The 22753-nt window shown below is 40.3% G+C and overlaps 1 protein-coding gene across 2 annotated transcripts in view; it reads right to left on the bottom strand.

The window, feature by feature from the left end:
- The window catches only part of dnah5l (dynein, axonemal, heavy chain 5 like), a 278602-nt gene that overhangs the window by 114123 nt on the left and 141726 nt on the right, over positions 1 to 22753 (bottom strand). For both annotated transcript variants that reach the window (XM_033992608.3, XM_033992607.3), the window contains exon 53: positions 12245 to 12574. In XM_033992608.3, coding sequence (XP_033848499.1) covers positions 12245 to 12574 — 330 coding nt within the window. The remainder of the gene's footprint in view (positions 1 to 12244; positions 12575 to 22753) is intronic.

The raw sequence follows: 22753 nt of genomic DNA, 5'->3' as shown, positions 1-22753 counted from the left end.
GACATTATCACGACACCAGGGAAGAAAGTGAATATGAGACCGTATCGGGTCCCCGAAGCTCGTAGGGAAGCCATAAGGGCAGAAGTAAAGAAAATGTTGGAATTAGGGGTTATTGAGGAGTCCACCAGTGAGTGGTCAAGCCCTATAGTTTTGGTTCCCAAACCGGATGGCTCGTGGCGGTTCTGTAACGATTTCAGGAAATTAAATGAGATCTCAAAGTTTGATGCTTACCCTATGCCAAGAGTAGATGAACTATTAGATCAGATAGGGAAAGCCCGTTACATCACCACCCTTGACCTTACAAAAGGATATTGGCAAGTCCCCCTAACTACTAGAGCTAAAGAAAGAACAGCTTTTGCGACCCCTGACGGGCTGTTCCAATATACTGTATTACCATTTGGCCTACATGGCGCCCCGGCCACCTTTCAACGACTTATGGACCGGATATTGCGGTCCCATCGGGCATATGCGGCAGCCTACCTGGACGACGTGGTAATTCACAGTCCGGACTGGGAGTCACACTTGCCTCGAGTCCAGGCCGTACTTGACGCCATTAAAAAGGCCGGGCTGACAGTTAACCCAACCAAAAGCAGTATAGGTCTAGAAGAGGCCAAATACCTGGGGTATAAGGTAGGGAGGGGAATAGTCAGACCCCTGATAACAAAGGTGGAAGCTATAAAGGGTTGGCCCAAACCTGTCAACAAGAAGCAGGTGAGGGCATTCCTGGGTATTACAGGGTATTACCGCAGGTTCATACCAAATTTTGCCACAATAGCAACTCCACTTACTGAAATGACTAGGGCCAAGGGACCCAATATGGTTAAGTGGGATGACAAGGCAGAACAGGCCTTCAGTAGCCTCAAGGAAGCCCTGTGTAGTGATCCAGTCTTGGTTGTCCCTGATTTTGGAAAAGAGTTTATATTACAGACAGACGCCTCTGAGGTGGGGCTAGGGGCCGTACTGTCTCAGGAGATAGAGGGGGTTGAACATCCCGTTCTCTTCTTAAGCCGGAAGCTGGAACCCCGCGAAAAGAACTACGCAATTGTTGAAAAAGAATGCCTAGCGGTCAAATGGGCTTTGGAGAGCTTACGGTATTACTTGCTAGGCCGTCAATTTACCCTAATCAGTGACCATGCCCCCCTTACCTGGATGCACAGGTCCAAGGACAAAAATGCCAGGGTGATGAGGTGGTTTTTGAGTTTGCAGCCTTACACTTTTACACTCAAACATAGGGCAGGGAAAGACATGGGAAATGCAGATGGATTATCCCGTGTCCATTCTTTTTTTGCTGCTGTCGCTCGACCCGTGGGGTCGATGCTGGGGGGGAGGATATGTGATAAACCTCAGGGCATGGTCCTGAATGGGAGATATGTGAGGGCAGAGATTTTGTTAGGACTTTGTCCGTTCACAAAATGGAGGTCCCAATAGGACTACAGTTTCCAAAATGGTCGCCCACCACAAACTACACTACCCAGGATCCTTACCAGGTAATTAAGGTATGTCAGCACACCTGCAGGTGATCAAGGGTAATGACCAGCCCTATAAAAGGAGCAAACTGACAGCACCATAGCGAGAGGGGAGTAGAAGGAGTTTGGTGCTGTGTGTTGAGAAGATTTCTGTGTGTTCTATTGATTTCTGGATTGCTATATTGTGTATGACCCTGGACTGTTTGGATAACCCTGTTGGCTTTCTTGACCCTATTTTGGATGACTACCTGATTGTTGGCACACTCTGGATTAACATTACAACTCTGATTATTGGACTTCCCTTGAAAATAAACACGCAGGTAACATCCTGTTTAAAATAAACTTACACTTGTTGTGTCTATTGTGTTGTCCCCGCTCATACTTGTGAACAAAGTACGCAAAGAAGGACTAACTTTGTCACAATATATATATATATATATATATATATATATATATATATATATATATATATATATATATATAAATCTGAAATCGATATATGAATATTTATTGTCTGTGTCCTCCGTGTGCTACCCGCACTGTATTACAGTGGAATAATTTATTTTGTAAAATTAATTTGATACGATTTAATTTATTCGTAAAAAAAAGAACATGTGCAAAGGCAAATGTGTTTTTCAAGTTTGAAGTTTTCCAATTTTTGGCTTGTTTCCCCCATTTTGTCAGTCTCTGTTTGATGGTATGGGATACCTGCTGGAAGTGTCAAAACTAGAGTAGTTTTAATTCAGCCTGAAGCGGCTGCTGAACATACTATGAGTTCTCAGTAGACTGACCGAGCTGTTGTTGAGTGGCGTGTGGGTGGTGACGTCACGGACCAGAAACAGAAACCAAAACAGGTAATGGTGGTGAAACTGAGTGCTACGGCGCTCAGCTATTTTATTAAATAATAAAACAAAAGATTTAAACAAAACACCAAACACTAAACAAAAGGGCACATTGGCCAAACAAATAAACAAACAATAACGGAAACAAGTATACTTATATATAGCAATTGTTTCTCTCTCTCCAAAACCAGTCTTGCCTCTGACACTCTCCGCCGGCTTTTATATTCTGGCCGAGGGGTTAACTACCTGTTAATTATCTTATTACCCCCGGCCATAGTCTGCACGAGTTTAATAAGGATGCGTGACTGTCAGCTAGTTAAATAATCAGTAGCTGATCAGTCACGCATCCTCACAAGGTTTTTAAAATATAAAACAATAACAAATACGCAGTGCTTCGCCGTAATATAAAACATAAATCATAATATAAATAAATAACAAACAAAGAGGCGGGACACTCCGCCACAAGACCTGTCCTGTATACATGTATTTAAATAAATCAATATGCTTTATTTAACTATAGTAACAGAACTTGGTGGAAGTACTTGGCATGATAAGTAAAGTGAAAAAAATAAAGTTCTCGACTGAAAGGTTTTTCAGATAACTGGATCATGAAAGTCAAGAAAAATGCAGTGCACTGTGACCTGAAGCTCAGAGAATATAAAACTACTCAGCGACATAAGCTGTCTCAGTGAATCCAAGGGTTAAGGAGTTCTATTTAAGCTTCAATGGGCAGATTGATATTTAATCTTATCTACTAATGTGGTTCTTTTCTATGAAATAGTTTAGAAAAGAACCACATGCCAAGCTGGTAATCTAAAGTGAGATTCCATGGGTCTAGGGGTAGTCCAGGAACTTTTCCAGATCCATTTGTCCAGACATGAATCCTTTTTTTGTTTGCCAAGAATAACCCTGCTGAGAAGTCACATTTTGTTTCCATCAAGAGCTACACATTAACAGCTGGGCAGGGCTAAAGCACAGAAAGGTGAACCAGCTTCTGCACAGGGTCACAGAGTAATTGATACTGCCTGAAAACAGTGTGTCACTGTACTGGACCTCTTCCTTGTTTGTGCTGCTAAAGCAGGATTGATTGAATGGGTACATACAATATATTTTAGTAAAAATAAAACAAAAACCCTTTAAAATAATACAGCTATAATGGCACAGTATGGTTTGTTGGCTTATCAGTGAAAGACCTAGTTAATGGTTATTGGCTGTAAACGGAGGTTCTTTGTGAAAGTAGTTCATATTAATTTTGTAAGTAGCATTTCATTGGTATTATAAAATGGCATGGGTAAATTAAACAGCATGATTGGTTGAACAAGATCCCATGACCATGCAGTAATAATGGTCTTATGCACGGCTAGGGGTGAATTACTTCTGAAGATCAAAGCACGTCTGGGTCAACAGCTTAAAAAAAAAAAAAAGAAAACGCCATACTGGCACTTAAGGACTTCAGGCCACATAGTTACTATATGTAAATGTCAATGATAATCAATTTCCATGGATTTATCTCAATCTCCTAGTTCCTGTAAAGCTCAGGCTAACACACCAAATTCTGCTGGTCTGCAGGATCTGAAATCGGGACGGAGGTCCGTTGCGTCGGATAGTAACAACGAAGGGACTGTATATTTTCAAGAATATGGTATAAAAAGTTAAATATATTATGGTAATTGTAGTTATCAGTGTGTATTATAATTAGGGCTTTAACTTTTCAGTTTTTATTTTCCAAATCTTTACCTACCTTTAAATTTTAATTCATAGTTGTTAAACTGTCCCTGAATACTAATAAAGAGAAAAATACTAATTAAAGACTGGATTTAAGATTATTGTTTTCTTTGTTACAAATCAAGGAGATTTTAAATGATGGACTTGCTATCAGTGTACACTCTGTACTGGGTATTTTATGCCGAAAAGAAAATCTGTCAGGACAACTCTGTTAAACAAGTAAAAATAACAAAAGCACAACTATAAACTAGGCGACTGCAGAATGGAATGCAATTAGTATCAGCAATGAGCAATTAATGTCATTTGTCACGTCTGTTTGAAAGGAAAAATTAAGCGAAGCAGAATCAGGCTCAGTCAAGATATGAAGGTAAAAACAAGTGACATTGTTTTGTAATTAACAACTTTTTCTTTAATTAGGATTTTAATTAATTAGTTTAATTAGGAAACAGAATTGCCTCAAAATGAGTTTAAAGGGACATCATGTGATAAAAAATAAAACCTGTAGTCCCAATTATAATGCAGTGAGCAGTTTTATTCAGGTTGAACGATATGAGTGACATATCTGGAGAAGTTAAACAAGTGTTGAGAAGAGATGCAGGGAGCACATTTGGAGAATTAAGAAATAAAGGTGCAGAGCACAATTATTTTCCTAGGAAAACAGTGATTTCAAACTTTACTTACCAAAGTGTATAAAACATGTAAAATCAAACCTTTAAAATAACCTTGAAAATCTATTTTAAAAATGTATTAGAACTATGTAGCTTACAGTATAGCAACTATACTTATAGTATAGGAACTAAATAGTATAGTAACTACAGTAACTGGCAGAAGGATACATTACATAAAACGTCATTTAAGGCTTTAAATGTGTTTTTTTTTTTAATTTTCTTTTTATAAAATAGACATAGAGCCATTTTATAAGTGCAAAAACCCACTCCAAGGTGTGCGTTAAGACATATCTTACTACACTTCTGGGTGATTGAAGGAACTCAGTCTATGGCCTTGTACTTTACAATGCACCCAGGCCTGGGTTACTGCTTACATGTTACACAAGGTACTGTGTTGTAGCTAGCAAAAGTGTTTCTGACCTAAAAGGTATTCCAGCATGGGCAGGGCAATGGTAGGTCACTGCGAATGACATATATATCAAAATCATAGTTGCTTCCCATGTGGGAAACATACCTTATCAATACTAGAGGATGACAATCCTTTTGATTACTTTTGATTATGAATGATCTTGTTTACAAGAGCTTCCTGGGAGATCTCAAAGGCTGTGACTGCATGTCATGCACAATGGGGAACTTTTTTCTTGGGTTACTTAAAGATATCAAGGAAGAATATGAGAGAACTAAAGAAAGGGGTAGAAGGTAATGCTGAAGAATAATACTTTTCAGTGAGTTTTACTTATAAATTTTGTAATGAACAGGAAGTTATTTCGAGATATCTCTAAATTATTTCATGGGGCGACAGCAGGGGCTATGTAGAGAGTTTCGTCCGTTTACACTTAACAGCAGAATATTCAAGGCTTGGAATGCTTCTGCTGAGCAGCCCCGTGGGATATCATAGAATAGGGAAGAACGGTCTCGTCGTGCTGGAGCCTTGCTGGGAAGAGGCACCAAAAAGATGGACCCTCGGCTCCCTGCAGAACCCCACACCCGTGGGATGAACAAAGACGTGACACGCATCACGTATACGAGAATGAAAAACATACAAGACAAACAGAGTAGTTAGTTAAATTTGACTAGTGATTTTATACCTGCCGTTCAGTGGAGAGGAAAAACTCTTTGTTAGGATGAAACCTCTGGTCCAGGTGGTCAGATAGCCCCCACTCCGGGCATGCTAACTATTCTTTGTTGGGCTGCGGTTGTGTCGGAGACTGATGAACAATTGTAGCCCTCTACTGCTGATGATGTCCAGCGCCCCATGTTCTTTATAAGATGTTGGTTGACGTTAACTTTAGCTGCTGAAGTGGCTGATCCGATCCTGAAAGAGTGGGGGGTATAGAATTGAGGCAGTAGCCTTGCTCAAGAGATGAGCGGGACTAGGTGGGTTCAGAACCAGTGCCTGGTTACCACTGAGCGTGAATTGTCGATGAATAGAGGATCCGATGGGAGGAAAGGTTTCTTCCGGGAGATGTATCTTGACATGGATGTATACAGGCATATCGTGGATTTAAGTTTGGAAAGTTGGATGAATTGTCCTTGGCGCAACTGATCCATTTTGGAGGTGCGAAGGAAGATGATGAAGTGGGAGTCAGGTACTAGGCTACTATCACTGGAACGGATGCCAAGGGAAGGAAGCTGGAGACTGATGGAACTAAAAATTCGGCACGTCTCAAGAATCCGAAGAAGGCGGTAAGGCATAGGGTTTCCATCAGTATATCTTCGAAAGGGAAAAAACAACCTTTCTGGAGGATCAGAATCAGCGAGAGGAGACGGTCTGATGATATAGGTAGCCGAGATGTGGAAACGGGCTGAAGCTTTTGCTATACCTCTAAGGGTCAGCTGGATTGCTGGGATCGATAATAGGGTCAGAGATGGTACGGACATGAGGCGATAATGGTATTGGATGCAGGAGATGCAAGTCTTAATTGTTGCTCTAGAATAAAATTGACTTCCTTGACCACTGGTGACCACAGATATGTGCGGTTGCTACGATTGGGTATATCTCTAGTAGAGCTGAGGCTTTAAGGTGGGGAGATAAATCGTGTATCTCGGAGGGCCTTCTGCTTGAAAACCATTCAGATCCTAGATAGCCTTCAAAATTCTATGACTGAAGCATCAGTGAACAAAGATATATCGTGTGGAGCTGAAAATGGATCAGTGTTGACCACATTTTTATGTCCTTTCTTGATTCATTGGAAATGTTGTGTGATAAAGAGAGAAATGATCAATTTTATAAATCTCCCTCCCGACCAGAAAGGGCGCTGTGTAAGGATGGTGGTATGCTGCCTCCTAGATGGGCCGCCTTGACGGTAGGTGGAAACCGGAAGGTGACCATATGAGGGGGTGCACGTAGTTGCTCGTAGAAAGACTCCATTGCAATCAGCTGCAGGACTGCCCTCTATTGGAGAAACCATGGCGACTGGTTGATTGGAGGGAGGAGTTTGTGGGTACAACAGGGAAGCAGCTACGTCAGTACACCGCCTTGCGCTGAGAACATAACCAACGGAGTGTTTTGTTTGTTTTGTTACGTGCCTTTTTGTTTTGTGGAGGAGGAGTAAGGAGCCAGGGGCTGTAGCCACGGAGCCAGCCCAAATAACGGAGCACTGCCCTCACCCAAATAACGGAGCACTGACACCACCACCCACCACCACCCTGCGGATTGAAGAGCACGCTTTCATGCACAGGACTGTGGATTGGGGAATTACTGATTGTTATTATTGTTTTGGTTTTGGCCTGCAAGCCAGCCATGTTTCCCCCCGATACCATTGCTGGTAGAAGGGCGGTCCTTTTTGTTGTTTAAATAAACACAGACATTTTTGGGAGTTTAACACTGTTTGGACCTTCACTTTGTTCACCACACCACTTGCACCTGTCACATGTTGATATAGGAATGTAGGTTTTTTTACTGTAGTTGAGAGAGCTAGAAGGCAAGAAATGAAGGTTCTGCCCTGCGGAATGATTCGGATGGCATAGTTGAAATGGCCGTGAAGAGACAGCAGATCTCATTTCCTAATTGTTGTAGAGATTTGGAAGCTATTGATGAGTAGGTGGATGCGTTCCAGTTTAGTATACATCTGTAATGTCAGCTTTTGCTAGCCAAGATCCGTGGCCTGCCATCTTGATACTTTTGATGGCATCAGCGATTGTGATGTATTAAAGAGAACATTGTTTGTGAGAGATCAATGAATTAATGCTGCTTGTGAACTTCCCTCAGGGGGCTGAAAGGTCAATAATCAGCCTCTTTTTTCCTGAGACCTTGCGAGGAGCTATGCCTACTGGGTCGATTTTGTAGCTGGGAAAAGGAGGTGGAGAGAATGGACCGACCATGAATCCTTTGTCAATTTCTGCTTGAATTAGGAAGCTGGTTATTTCAAATTTGCTGGTTGCGGAGCAAAGGTTGTCACAGATGAAAGATGAAGAGGGAATGGTAGATAAGACAGTGGAAAATCCATTTTGGAGGCTGTCGATGAGGTAGGAAACAAATTGCTTATCTGGATGGTGATGGAGGGCTTTGGGTAAAGCTGCCACATTAATTGGGGTGGATACTTGCAGGAGAGATGCTGGAGAGAAAAGAAAGCGATTGTCATTTCCGGTTTATGGGACAAATGATTTTTTTAATGTGCGTCGCCGCAGAAGCTGTAGATATGGAGGTACCTACATGCTCTAGATCAGGGGTCTCCAACCCTGGTTCTGGTGAGCTACTGTGGCTGCTGGTTTTCATTTCAACCAATCTCTCAGTTACTTAATTGAATCAATTATTGGCTTAATTAGTCACGATTAACAGGTGTTCCAGATCTTTAGCCACTGATGACGTAAAGGCACCTATAAAACCTGCTGGATAGGGGCTCCCCAGAACCAGGGTTGGAGACCCCTGCTCTAGATAGACAGGTTGTATTATTAAAATGATTGCAGATATGCCTGTTGCCTGAAAAATTAATGTTGCGTCCGTATTTGTCCGTGGCTGTTGCGTAGTCTGGTGGAGTAGAGCTGTGCATTGGGTTAGGAGCTGAGATTCTGGTGTTGAAACGAGGAGGGATGGTGCGGCGGTCTTGATGGTATGAGGTTGATGCTGAGGCTGCTTTTGGACACAGTGATGTGGAATAGGCAGTGGAGGCGCAAACTCTGCAGGCGTTGGCTCGCATACCGCTGAAAATCCTGTTAAACAGGTCTGGATCTGGACAGGACCAATCAATGTTGTTATCTGTTGTAAGGATAGAAGCAGCTTTTGCTTCTATCGTAAAACATGGTGCCTCCATATCTTGCTGACAGTTTCATAATGTGAAACATATATTGGTCCAATTCGTTCTGGTGATGAGGGTAAACAGAGCACAGGGCATCCTGGTAAACTGAAAAAGCCATCGCATATTCCCCGAAAGTAAGATTTTTTAAGAGGCGTAGATTCCTGGATTTTAATATTACTGATAAATCTCTACAGTCAACAACCCTGCGATCTAAGAATTCTGATGTGGTTATCATAATGGAAATTAGATTTATGTCTTTACCTTTTATAATGCTGCGGCAAAGTGCTGGAGACAAGCAGTGGCATCGAGTGGTGTTAGCTGTTTGTGATCCTGATGCTGTTGCTGCAGCCAGGTTGTATGTGGGATTGTATGTGGGATATATGAGGTTGTGTGGTCCAGTGGTTAAAGAAAAGGGCTTGTAACTAGGAGGTCCCTTGTTCAAATCCCACCTCAGCCACTGACTCATTGTGTGACCCTGAGCAAGTCACTTAACCTCCTTGTGCTCTGTCTTTCGGGTGAGACGTAGTTGTAAGTGACTCTGCAGCTGATGCATAGTTCACACACCCTAGTCTCCTGTAAGTCGCCTTGGATAAAGGTGTCTGCTAAATAAACAAATAATAATAATAATAATAATAATAATAAATTGTCAGCTGTGAGGACCGGGGCTGAGAAACCTGAAGTGGGAATGGCTGGGGTGGGAGTTGCAGAGGCAGGGATAATGGCGGCTGTAGCTAGAGTTGCTACCTGATTATCCAGTTTGTCTTCGAATGTCTCCTGGTGCAGACTGTAAATGGGATTGGGTTGCGTTGGGCTTGATAGTTGAAGCGTTTCACTGTATGCTGGAATGCAGAGTATATGAAATAATGCCAGTCGATCGCTTCCTGCTGGAATGGTTATACCTTTTTTAAATAGATATTTCAGGATTTCTGTTATCGCCAGTCCTTGTAATGAAGCAGTTGCGGGGCTGAGATGTGGCACTTGGATCTGCGAAGTTGCTGTGCTGGGTGGTGGATTGCTGGCTGGATGGCTGCAGTTGAGGGGGTTGAGAAGGTAAGGATCCGGCTGGTAGCCATGGTAGCAGGCTTGTCCGTTTTTGCTATTCCATAATAAAAAAAGAGGTCTTGCTGTGTCCTGTTCAAGAACTGAAACGCTTTAGACAAGGAAGTGCTTGTGTTTAGGCTTTAAATAGCTGAGTTAAGTGATTAACGTATAGGGTGTTAATGTATCAATTGAATGTTCTAGTTGTTTAATAGGGTATAGCTGGAACCCCTGCTCCTGTCCTCCGAACCTTGCCTAAAGGCTTACATTTAGAGATCTCTAAATGAAAAGGAAGTTATTTCGAGAGATTTCTAAATCAGAGGTTTTCAAACTGTGGGGGGCCTGACAAGGTTATTAGGAGAGCTCCAATACCTGACTGGAAAAAAACATTTTCTGACTTCCTGGCGATTGTAAAAGCTCTGCGGTAAACGGCAGACTCAGTGGGCCTCCAGGATGATTGACTCAATAAACTACCCAGGCAGGGATCATGTTTAATCTGACCAACTGCCTGTTAAATCTGACCAATCCCTGCCTACAGAGCTTGTGTCATTTCAGACCTATCGTAGCTCAGCGACTGTATCGCTCAGCCCTCCTTCATTTGAAAGTGCAGTGGGTTCACGGCGGGTTTTAATTAGTGCTGGGATGAACACAGGATTTTCATGTTCGGATATTTGCTCATAATTTAAATATTCATTCAGATATTTGTTAGTTTTTAAAAAAAGTAATAAAAGCCATTATATTGCTCAGAACGCAGGTAGAGAGAGCATAGCAGCAGGAGGGCGTGGCCGCTGTGTGTGCCTTTATTTTACAGCAAGACCTTACAACACATAACACGTTAAAATAGAAAAATATCCCAAGAGTAAAGAATACATTGTGTAGAACTTGGATTAAGTGACTGTATTGATGTCAATACAATCCATCTTAAAAATAGTCACTTATTTAAATGTTGCACCTTTGCCGCTGTCCCAGCTGCACTGTATCCTGGTAGAACCTACAGCACGCTCAATGCTACAATAGTGTAACAACCCTTATTGACTGGACTTATTGACTGTCCCGTTTGTTTGTCTTTTATGTTTCTGTACTGCATAATGTTAAACTTTGTCATGCCACCAGATAGCGGGGGGTGGGGTGTTCCGTGTTCACCAATCCTGGACATGCATTTGTACCACTAGAATGCAGGCGGAGATTGGGGTCTGAATGGCATGCCCAGGATTGGTGAAGGTGGATGGAGGCTGCGGTTTAATGCCAAGAGATAAATAGGAGTGCATGCCTGAGCAAGCACAAGTTGGAGAGCGAGTTGTGAGTGGACAAGACGAAACCTAACAGTGAGTGACAGAGCTGTAGGCTGCCTGAGTCAGAGTGAGAGGTAGACTGGAATTCAGCACAGAGAATTAGGTTTTATTTATTTTGTTTTGCTTTGGCGTGGTCCTTAATTGTTTATTTGTCCTGTGCTAATAAACTGCTGAATTCGAGCACAGAACTACTGCCTGTGTAGAGCCTGCTTTCATTTTACATGCAACGATACAATGTTAAAATCATATTTTTCTAAATATTGTACTGTTTACTAGAAGGGGGGGCACAGGACAAACAACATCTCTGAAGGGGGGCACAGGACAAACAAAATCTCTCAAGGGGGGCGCAGCAAATAAAGTTTGGGAACCCCTGCTCTAAATGAACAGGAAGCCATTTTGTGATATATTAAATTGAGTTTCAGATATCTGAAAATTATTTAAAGATATCTCAAAAACATTTTGAGATATCTTAAAATGATTTAATGATATCTGAAAATGCATTTTAGATATCTCAAAGCTCCACTTAAAGATATCTGGAAATCTTTTTCAGAGATCTCTAAATGTATTTTAGATATTTTAAAATGATTTAGAGATATCTTTAAATATTTAGAGAGATCTACACATTATTTTGAGATCTCTAAATGATAATTTGGCTTGCCATAAATCAAGGCACATTAGTATGATACACATCTATGAAAGAGCTGCATTCTCATCCAAACACCACTATCTCTGCACTTTAATAAAAGTTTCCAATGGTACACTTCCACAGCAATTTAGCAGTTTTCTATGCTTTTCCCAGGGTTTTACTACACATTTTCCACAGGTTATCATAGTTGATCCCACTTTTTTTTTCTTTACAGTAGCTCACCTATGCTTTACCATACTTCTGTTGTGCCGTAATCCACTTTCCTGTGTTTTAAACTTGTATAAGGTCTGAAGCCTGAACTTAGAAGAAGGTCTGCCTTTGAACTTTACCTTAATCTTCGTTGCCTGCCACAATTTGCGAGTCGTAGGCACGAGTGCGGCAGCCAGTTTGCAGACCTCTTGTGGAAAGCCTCGTTGCTCACAGAAATAGCCCGTGGCCACTGTGCAGAATATCTTGTCGATGGAGGAGTTGGAAGGCAGGGTGCAGTTATAGACAGTGAACTGGCGCTTCAGGCGCTGAGGGATGTCATTCCTGCCGCCGCCTGGATGAATCATCGCCGCTGCAAACTGGATATCTACGATGCTGGTGAACTCACCCGGCTTGTCAAGGTTATAGAAACCCCTTTGCTCCATCATCTGCCGGACAATCTCATTGGTGATCTGCAAATTAGAGAACAGGGAATTTATAAATTCATACAAATGCTCTACAATATGGATTTTTGTGCAATATACATACTATGTTCACCACACTTTTTTTTGTGTAGCTCAATCCAAAATAATCAAATAAAAAAAAAATAGTAACTATTTTACTGTGATGCCAAAATGATCAGATACAATAAAAAAAACAAAGATGATGGAGTATATAAATATTTACTTTTAGTTCGGCTGTATTTAACTTTATCATAAACCTTGAAAGACATGATTTGGACTCGTACAAGAGTGACAGTTCATCACACATACAAAAATTGCCACTGGCTGGCTCCTTTATGGAATAGTTGTATGGGTTAGAGAACTGTTACATCATGATGCACAAAATTGCAACTTCGATGTAAATGGTCATGCAGAACCAAACACTGGACAACACTGTGTAGCTTGTCATATGTGATAACTCAATTTCTGTATGGTAGGCTTGATACTGTATTATACTAACCAGTAAGCAAAGTTATTTATGTTCACTCCAGTAAACACGGTCAACACATGTAACCAAGCTTTTTTTAATTATCTGGTTAACAGGCGCAATGATTTAGCCCACAGCGACTTTCAATGATGAGGACAAAAATTACAACTGCAAGAGAGTATTTATTATGAATGGATTTAGGCATACAATCAGTTTAACATTTCACAAATGAACACAAGGACATATTGTATTTGACTAGAACCCCTGTAATTTGCTGCATTCCCAAAACATATGTATTAATGTTCCATGTTCACTGTCACATCTTAGTGTAGTGTACGGTGGAAAATGATGGAAGTGGAGAACGAGAGTGGAGAAGAGAGAAGAAAAGTAAAATACAGGATCAGTGAAGGCTACTGCCCAGCCTGACCGGTATTGTTTAGTTTTGTGTTCGTGATTTGTTTTATCTGTTTATCTTTTTTATTTCACTCTGTGAGCAAAGTCTTTTTTGTTTAAATATTTATTTTTGTTGTCAAATAAACAGCGCCGCAGCATCCTTTTGCCTGCAGTACCTATCTGTCAGTATTTTTCTTCCTGCACTCTGGCCTGACGTCACCACTACGTCCATCCTATCAGAGCGTGCCATCAGCAGTTTAAATACAGTATACAGATGTAAATGGTGCTCAATCACTGAGGAAAATACATCAAAACAGGTCCTCGTGGGTGAGCAGCTTGTTATATGATCACGATTCTGTTCACTCAAGGCTGCAGAAACCTTACTACAGTATACTTGAGAAGCGATCGTCTCGTGAGGGTGCCTAGTTTAACTGTTGTGCGTGTTACATGGGGCAGCAGTGTGGAGTAGTGGTTAGGGCTCTGGACTCTTGACCGGAGGGTCTTGTGTTCAATCCCAGGTAGGGGGGACACTGCTGCTGTACCCTTGAGCAAGGTACTTTACCTAGATTGCTCCAGTAAAAACCCAACTGTATGTAAAAATAATGTAATTGTATGTAAAAGTAATATGATATCTTGTAACAATTGTAAATCGTCCTGGATAAGGGCATCTGCTAAGAAATGAATAATAATAATACGTGTAATGGCCTTTGAATTAAAATGACATTGCAGTACAGTATTTCACTGTCAGGACTACCACTGCATTTAAGCATCTGTGGCTTACTTATTTTCTGTTGTGATGCAAATCTCAGTTTTTCATTAAGCGGAGATGCAAAGCACTGCAATCCGCTCCCCTCCTCCTCCTCCTTACAGCGCCGCACTGCAATCCCACTCCCTCTACATGCATATCATACAATAACACTGCTGTACTCAGTAGGTATTCAATGAATGTGTATTCACTTTATTAAAACAAACAGAACAATAAAAATCATACCTGCACAATGCAGAGGCACAGTCACGTTTGATAACAAACAATGCAGTGTTTCCTGCATCATTGCACGATCCACGCTGCATATGTGCCTTATCACACGAGATGTGATCAAATTCAAAAACAGCTTTATTGGCTGTACACGTCATTGCACTTGATCAAGTACCGTATTACATGTAGTCAGTTTGCCCTGAAATTATTCTTATAAGCGGATTGCTTGGTTCTTACAAGCTGATTATTTTAGTATGGATAGTATAGGAATGATTTTGGTCCAGTGGTTTTGATCACTATATGCGGTTGATTCTTATATCAGTGACTCTTATAAACTGAGTGCACTGTAATAACAACAATCTATATGAAATGAACAGTATGTGCTGCTCAATAACTTATTAACTAACTACCGATACTTTATGAAGACAATCACTAGGTTTAAATAAAGGTAAGCAGTATGTTTAACAAAATGGAATCAGCTTATGCATAAAATAGAGTAAAGGCCAGGACACACATACACGTCAGCTATCAGACAGCATTTTATCACCAATATCGCTGGCAATGTTACTGAATGGTACTGCACAGACCACAGCCGCTCAAATCAAATCTAGAGCGTTTTTATTTCTATCTGCCGTGCAGTACCGTTGTTGAATTAACCAAAAATTGGACAGGACGGTCAGTATTTTATACGTCGCTCCTGAGAAGCAGACTTCCTGTATCCTATTTAGTAAACTGTAAACATAAAATCGCTATTCCCCTCACAGTAGCAAATGATGCTGTTATCATTATATAGTCTGTAGTTCACTACTATTTTTACTAAATAACTGGCTGAGATGGTAAAAGTATATTTTTTTCATTACTTCAGTAGGCTACTTGCTGTCAGTAACATATTGTACGTTGCTTTGCCAAGTTGATCGCTTATTTCAGGAGTGTCCTACCCAGAGCTCGCAAGCCACATGTTGCTTGTGAAGCAGTTTAATGTTGCTTGCAAGACCCCACTGAAGACAGGCTAAAATTTGTAGTAAATGTGTGAGTTACATCCTTCATATGCGCAGTGGATGTCCGTCCGGTTGTGTAAGCAGCACATTCATCGAGTAGGTAGATTAGAATAAAGGTACTTTCACATCAAGCGTATAGTGTCAAAGCGTCAGTGTCCAGCATAGCATTCATTGTTTAGAATACTGTACATCAGGGGTAGCCAATAGGCGGACCGCGATCCAAATCTGGACCGCTAGAACATTGTGACTGGCCCGCCAAGTCATATGCCAATCTGTGTTTTTACTTGCATTCACATTGGAAATGCTGTCAATTTTTGAGACAACATAGTTCTTCTGGGAGTGTGGTGAGCGAGGGTACAGTAGGTGTTGCTGTGATAGTAAGTAGCAGATATAGCAAACGACATGAATTAAACAGTATTAGAAGTGTAAAATGAAGCGAAACTGCATGCGTTCGCTGCTGTCACCTGTTTTGCAAGCGTCAATCTTTCCCATCTCTATGGCCAATAATCGTCATTAATATGTTTTTTAAATACACAATTTAGATGCAATTTTAATTCCTTATGGTTCAAGTTTAGAAAAATCGCACTTCACAAACACAAAGAAAAAAAATCAATGAGTACCAGTACTACAAAGCCAATTTTTGTTAAGTAGGTTTTCTAAGCCAATTAAAAACATTACCGGTAAAACATACTATAATGCTTTTTAAAAACACGTACAAGTTAATGTGTATTTGTGTTATTCTGTAGCGTACTCCTGACTCAGGGAAAGCACACAGTATTTAAGCACTATTTGTGTTGGTATTTGTTCTCCAAGATGAACATTACTCATATTAATATTAGCATTCTGTTTTGACTGATGCATATCTGTCTCTCAAGCCCCTTGAGGACCTACCACTTAAGTTACTGTGAGTATTAGCCGATTAGAAATTTACTGAATGTAAAATTAGTATGTTTTATTATTTCTAAGCAGCGGTCCATTTTTTTAATTTGAATATTAATTCAGTTTTTATTTAATGCGTAAAAATACGCATAGCAATTTTGCGGCACAGCTTGTCTGCCTCCCCTAAAACTTCCACTAACAACTACATCTCCCAAAATACAATGTGTTCAGTTCCTAGGAAACTACACAAGAAAAATCAACCCGACAAACATTATCCAATCTCTGGCAAGCCCTGTTGTCTTTGCAGCCAATCACAGTAAGAATAAGAAAAATTAGAAGATACATAGGTTGAAACGTAAACACCCCAGTCCAACTACAAATCCAACTGGAACCATCGTCAGATGCAACCACTAAAAAAAGGTGTCAGTAAAATTAAACAAACTGTTTTATAACTTATTAATGCATTTCTTATTTTATCTGTATGGCTTTATACTGAAGTGTTAACATGTTCACTGGGTTTAAGAATTTAATGTTAATTCAAGTAACATAATTAATTTGCAGAGCTGATAAAGAACCTTGTAGAAGACACGCGTGGTTGTACAGTAGTTCAAAGTAACATTGCTGTTAAAATGGAAGGCTCTTTTTTAATGCCTACCCCATTACCATTAAAGATTGTACAGTATTTATCGAGATTACTCATGACTTCAAGGTAATGTTGCATTTTACCCCTGAAAATATTACTCAGTGTTAAAATTTGAGGGTAAGTTACTCACATTTGTTTGCTACAATATGCTTTGTTTTTGCAATAGTGAAACACAATGCTTGGGTCTGCCATCACAGAAACATACAGTAGTTATTGTGATAAAAACTGCACCACTCACATTCGTTGCCCCTTTAAAAACACTGACCCAGGACACCAGAAATGGATCTTTAAAGCACGGTTACGCTATTTTTAATAAACAACACAAAAACAAAATAAACAAAACAAACACCTAGCTTTTTTATGAGCACTAACTAAACAGAACAGGAACCTAAACTAAAAAACAGGACAGCTAAGCTGTTTACCTGCAGCCAAATAAACAAAACAACACACACTGTTTTCACGCAGATCACACCAAAAGGTTTTACACTACCTTTTCCTTTTTGATTACGGCTGTGTACACTCACTCACTCGTACACTCTCTCTCTCACTCACTCACACTCACTCACACTCTCTCTCTCACTCTCTCTCACTCACACACACACACACACACACACACACACACACACACACACACACACACACACACACACACACACACACACACACACACACACACACACACACACACACACACACACACACACACACACACACACACACACACACACACACACACACACACACACACACAGCCAGCCATGGACAGACTAACTGCTCTCCTTATATACCCTGCACCTGGCTCTAATTTACAATCATAGCCAGGTGCAGGTGATAATTAACAATAAAACAATTAACAAAACAATTAAACCAAAAATGTGCCTACGCACATGTTTTTCTGCAGGGAGGATTTAACCCCCTCCCTGCTGTCTTACATTATATAATTTTTTGGCAGGGAAAGAACTCATGTAAAAACAAGTCAGCAAAAAAGGCAGACTAGTGAAAAAGACAGTCGAAAAGAAAAACAGGGGAAGTAGAAGAGAACGTTTTTTCTCTCTGTGCTGGTTAAGTACTGTTCTGAGGATAATAGCATGTTTAGAGACAGCAGTGACTAAACAAATCTGTGTTGTGTTAGGTAACACAGAGGAAACACTAGATAAACAGTGCAAATGTCACAGTAGGGGTTGTTTGTTCATGGCATTAGTGACAAGTAACCAGGAAGAGGGAGGCGTGACTCTAGACTGATCACCAAGCCTACATGAGCCCCCACGTGGACCCATACCTGACATTGCATGTGAAGGACTGATAGTTAAGAAAGGCTTGGTACAGTGTAATATCCTGCTGATCGGGGCATTGAGACAATACCTTAGACTAGCTATCATGACTATAAGGAGTGATTGAATATAAGCTCCAGTATATCAGGAGAATAAATTGATCAATTAAGAAAAACAGCAACTGAATATAAGCCCAGGTATGTCCACTTAACATGCATATGTCCAAAACAAAAAGATACAGATCTTTTACTAACTGAGTCACATAAAAGTATATATATTTTTGTTTTCTTAGAACCATCTAGAAAAAGAAATATGGAGTCAAATAAAAAGTAATAAACACATTGTTTGTATTGTGTTAGTGTTTAAATACAAAGGGTGGCCAACCTTTGGACTAGAACAATATCACAAATATACAAAGCAACAATGGAAAGTTTGTTCAGGATTATATTGATGAACATGGGGGAAATTGTGTCTTTTTGATAGGAGGTTTAAAATATGTTACAGGTTACGGCAAAATACAGAAAAAATAGCTATTTTCCCGATGCTTAGCTGAATACACTGTTACAGACAGATATGGGTGGAGCCAGCACAGAGCTGCAAACAGAGAGACCGCTGTTTGCTGGAGTGATTGTGTTATCTGTAACAAACTAAGATATGTATGCCCGGGGATATTTTATTAAAAATATTTTCATGAATCAATGTTAAGTATTTGTTTGTTTGTGTGTGAGTTTTAGGCCTTTTAGGAGGCTGTGTGGTCTAGTGGATAAAGAAAAGGGCTTGTAACCAGAAGGTCTCTGGTTCAAATCCCACCTCAGCCACTGACTCATTGTGTGACCCTGAGCAAGTTACTTAACCTCCTTGTGCTCCGTCTTTCGGGTGAGACGTAATTGTAAGTGACTCTGCACCTGATGCGTAGTTCACACACCCTAGCCTCTGTAAGTCGCCTTGGATAAAGGCGTCTGCTAAATACACTAATAATAATAATAATAATCATCATTTTATGACACGTGTGAACTTAAGATTCACCTATAAATCATGAATACATATTTGGATTACAGATTACATGGAAAATAGAGGGTATATTATTTTAGTTAAAAGGACATTGTGGAAAAGGGATGTTGCATTCTGACTGCCACAATGTTTTCGCTATTAATCTTTACCCGTTCTGCACAGAAGTAGAGGCTTTCTCTCAATGAAAAAGAGAGAGTGTGCACATTACACTCTAACTGTAAAAGATAATTATACATAAATGTAATTCTGTTAAAAACAATTTAAGGAAAACCTAAATATGTTATTGACATGTACTGGTAATTCTGTAATGATTATAAGTGAAGCCATACGTGGTTTTATTGTATTTTTGTTGTATGAATTGGATAGTAAGCTTTAAATTACAAATTGATAATACTAATTGGAACAATAATGTACTTTTATATTGCAAATGTGGTTATTTTAATGGTTACATTTCTACATGACAAATACATTTATTAGCAAAACAAGCTGGCATGAACAAACACTTGCCATTTACTTTGCAATACTATCAAGTACCATACCGTAATATGGAAGGAAAAGATTGTTGTTATGGCTGAGACATTTGATAGTCAAGAGTATTTGAAAGAGTAAATTAATGATGCACTGAAAGTATATTCGTGTTTTTATGCAAAGTGTTCCAATAAAGGAGAAAAGCTTGACCATGTCAGAGCTAAGATTAAGGAATTTGAAAATGAGCTGCACACACCAAGCAATGATAGCAGCTATAGGATAGATAGACAGTTCCTGCATTTGTTTTTGTTTTTGTTTTTTTAACCTTTCTTGGCTTTGATTTATATGTGCTCTGGGCATCTTGCCAAAAAAGGAAGAATAGGGAGTTTAGTTTTCATGTTTCAAATTTATATGAATCTTCATGTTTGTAACAAGGACATGAAGGAGTGAGGCTGGCTTGGAAACCATGGTTACACTGATAAGCAAGCTGGCTAATTTAGTGTAGTTATTGTGAGCAATGAAAGAAATAGTTTTGCCAACAGAAAAAAAATGATCGATAAAAAGGGAAACAGCATTCTCACAGTAGAGGTTTTGTGAATTTCTTAACCTTTAAAAGGTCAAACAGGCGACTGATCTGAGCAGCTGTCTGATTTTTTTTTTCATTACAGAAAAAGAAAATTCATGTGATAAAAAGGTAAGTTGTTAAGTGCCTATGCGAAAGAAATTAAAGTTTGGACTGATAGATGTACTGAAAGATATCACTTTGCGTTACAAGTAACTGCCACAGACAAGGCATTTGGCAGTGGTGGCTACTGAAGAAATCGTAGGATTCTGGATACAAATTGGATGGGACCACATGAAGTAATTGACACTTGTGGGGAGTGCAATATCAAGGTTGCATATGCAAAAATAAGAAATGTACTCAGTATAGATGGATCAGTATAAGTGTAAGGAGCAGGTGGAACGAGTAAATACTACACTCTCTTTTCAGGCCAACAACGGGGTATCAAGTGGGATGTCTCCTCACCCTCCTGATCATCTACTACTTGGCAATGGTGAAGTGCAACGACAACAGTACCTGCAAAATACACAACATGACCTGCCATGTGAACACCATCTGCCAGAAACAATACACATTGGAGTGCCAACATAACATGTACTGATGGTAGCAGTGTGGAGTAGTGGTTAGGGCTCTGGACTCTTGACCGGAGAGTTGTGGGTTCAATCCCCAGTGGGGGACACTGCTGTTGTACCCTTGAGCAAGGTACTTTACCTAGATTGCTCCAGTAAAAACCCAACTGTATAAATGGGTAATTGTATGTAAAAATAATGTGATATCTGTATAATGTGAAATCTTGTAACAATTGTAAGTCGCCCTGGATAAGGGCGTCTGCTAAGAAATAAATAATAATAATAATAATAATAATAATAATAGTCATGTTGAGATGTCTATTGGTAATACAATTGTTTGTGGAAACTGTACACAAAATAATATCAAAGAAGGGATCTGTACATGTGAAATGTATAAGAGAAAGTGTGAATTACCTGTTAAATTTTAGTACATAATTAAGACATTCCATTGAAATATAATCGTACCAGTAAGAAATTTAGCATTTGCTATGGGTATACCTGTGTATGAACTGAGTGTAAATACTAGTAATATAATTAAAATGGAGATAATCAGACATAATCTATGTGCATGCAGGTTACAGGGACAAAATGGGAAGCATCAATTCAAATCACGGTTGTAATTCAATTGTTCATTGTAATAATTGTTTTATGGTTAATGTTTCAGTTTCGTTGTCTGGTGGCCAGTCACAGACAACAGCTCGCTCATTTAATGAGGCAGCAATTGGATCAGGCACTTCTGTAGCAAGCTGACGGTAGACACTAAGGAAAGATAGTGAAAGGCAGATGATGGAAAGAAACAGATGCCAAAGAAGTTCTGTTGGCACACAGAGATGGGAGATGGCAACACAATCAATGAAGTTGCCCGGTAGAATGTATGTTGTATGATGGATGGGTAAGAACTGGGTATGCACCTGGTGAACCTAAGATAGTCATAGGAAGCTACTGGAAAATCTCTCCTATGTATGCACCAAAGCATGTCCTTTGTAAGTGTCGCAATTGCCCACAGCTTTAGTACATCTCATTACAATATTTTTGATCCCTCATTTGCTTCTCCACCCTGTTTTTGTGAATTTCTGCAGGAACGCCCAGAATTACATATTCAGTTAAGGCTAAAGTGCAAATAAGAACTGCGGCTGCAAAGCATTTGTTAAAATGATGCTAACAGCGTTGCGTTTGTTTAGTACATTTCACGCTACACTTCCGACTGGTTTGCATGTGGTTTGCAATGATTGCAACAGACACAACACTTTAGTACATCTACCCCATTGTGTTTTGTAATTGAGTTATTATTTGCAACAGTGTTAAAAATGATCATAACCCTGGTTCCCTAAAATAGAAATGTGACCATTACTGAATGGGTATTTACCTCCTAAAGCCCCGAATCCTGAATATTTTATACAAAAGCTGCTCTTTGAGCCCGTGACGCAGCCGTGACCCTGCCCCCGAGGGACCAAAAGGACTGTGCTCACAGATCCCAGCACCATTTTTCCTTCAGTAAGGCACGGGGGACCTTATGGCATCCTGACCCATCGAGCCTGCAGCTCTGATTATGGCCCCTGAACGGCTGCATTTGTGCCGTCTGGGGCTTTCCAACAGGGTTATTGAGACAACGGCTGCGATACTGGCTCCGGGATCAACCACAGTGCGGTCTCCCCAGCGCATCAGCATGACAACCGTCTGGATTGAGCTAAGTAGGGTACATCTCTGGGGTCTTCAAGTGGGCACCTTCCATCCTCAGTGTTTCGTCAACTAGCCCACGACACCTCAAGAGGGCTCGACAGTGATTCTGGCGTCCCAGCATCAGCCCCCTCCGTCCCCCACTCAACTCAGCCCAGCTTACTTACCCATACATCAGCATTTCTTTCTTTCTATTATGCTTGAGCTCCCCAGCCAGAATCTTTCACCACAGCCAGTTGCTGCTCCTCTCTGCTACTTCAGATAAGTTCTTCACT

This window comes from Acipenser ruthenus, chromosome 3, assembly GCF_902713425.1.
Source record: "Acipenser ruthenus chromosome 3, fAciRut3.2 maternal haplotype, whole genome shotgun sequence".
In the NCBI taxonomy this organism is placed as follows: domain Eukaryota; kingdom Metazoa; phylum Chordata; class Actinopteri; order Acipenseriformes; family Acipenseridae; genus Acipenser; species Acipenser ruthenus.
This window is presented reverse-complemented; position numbering and strand designations above follow the sequence as displayed.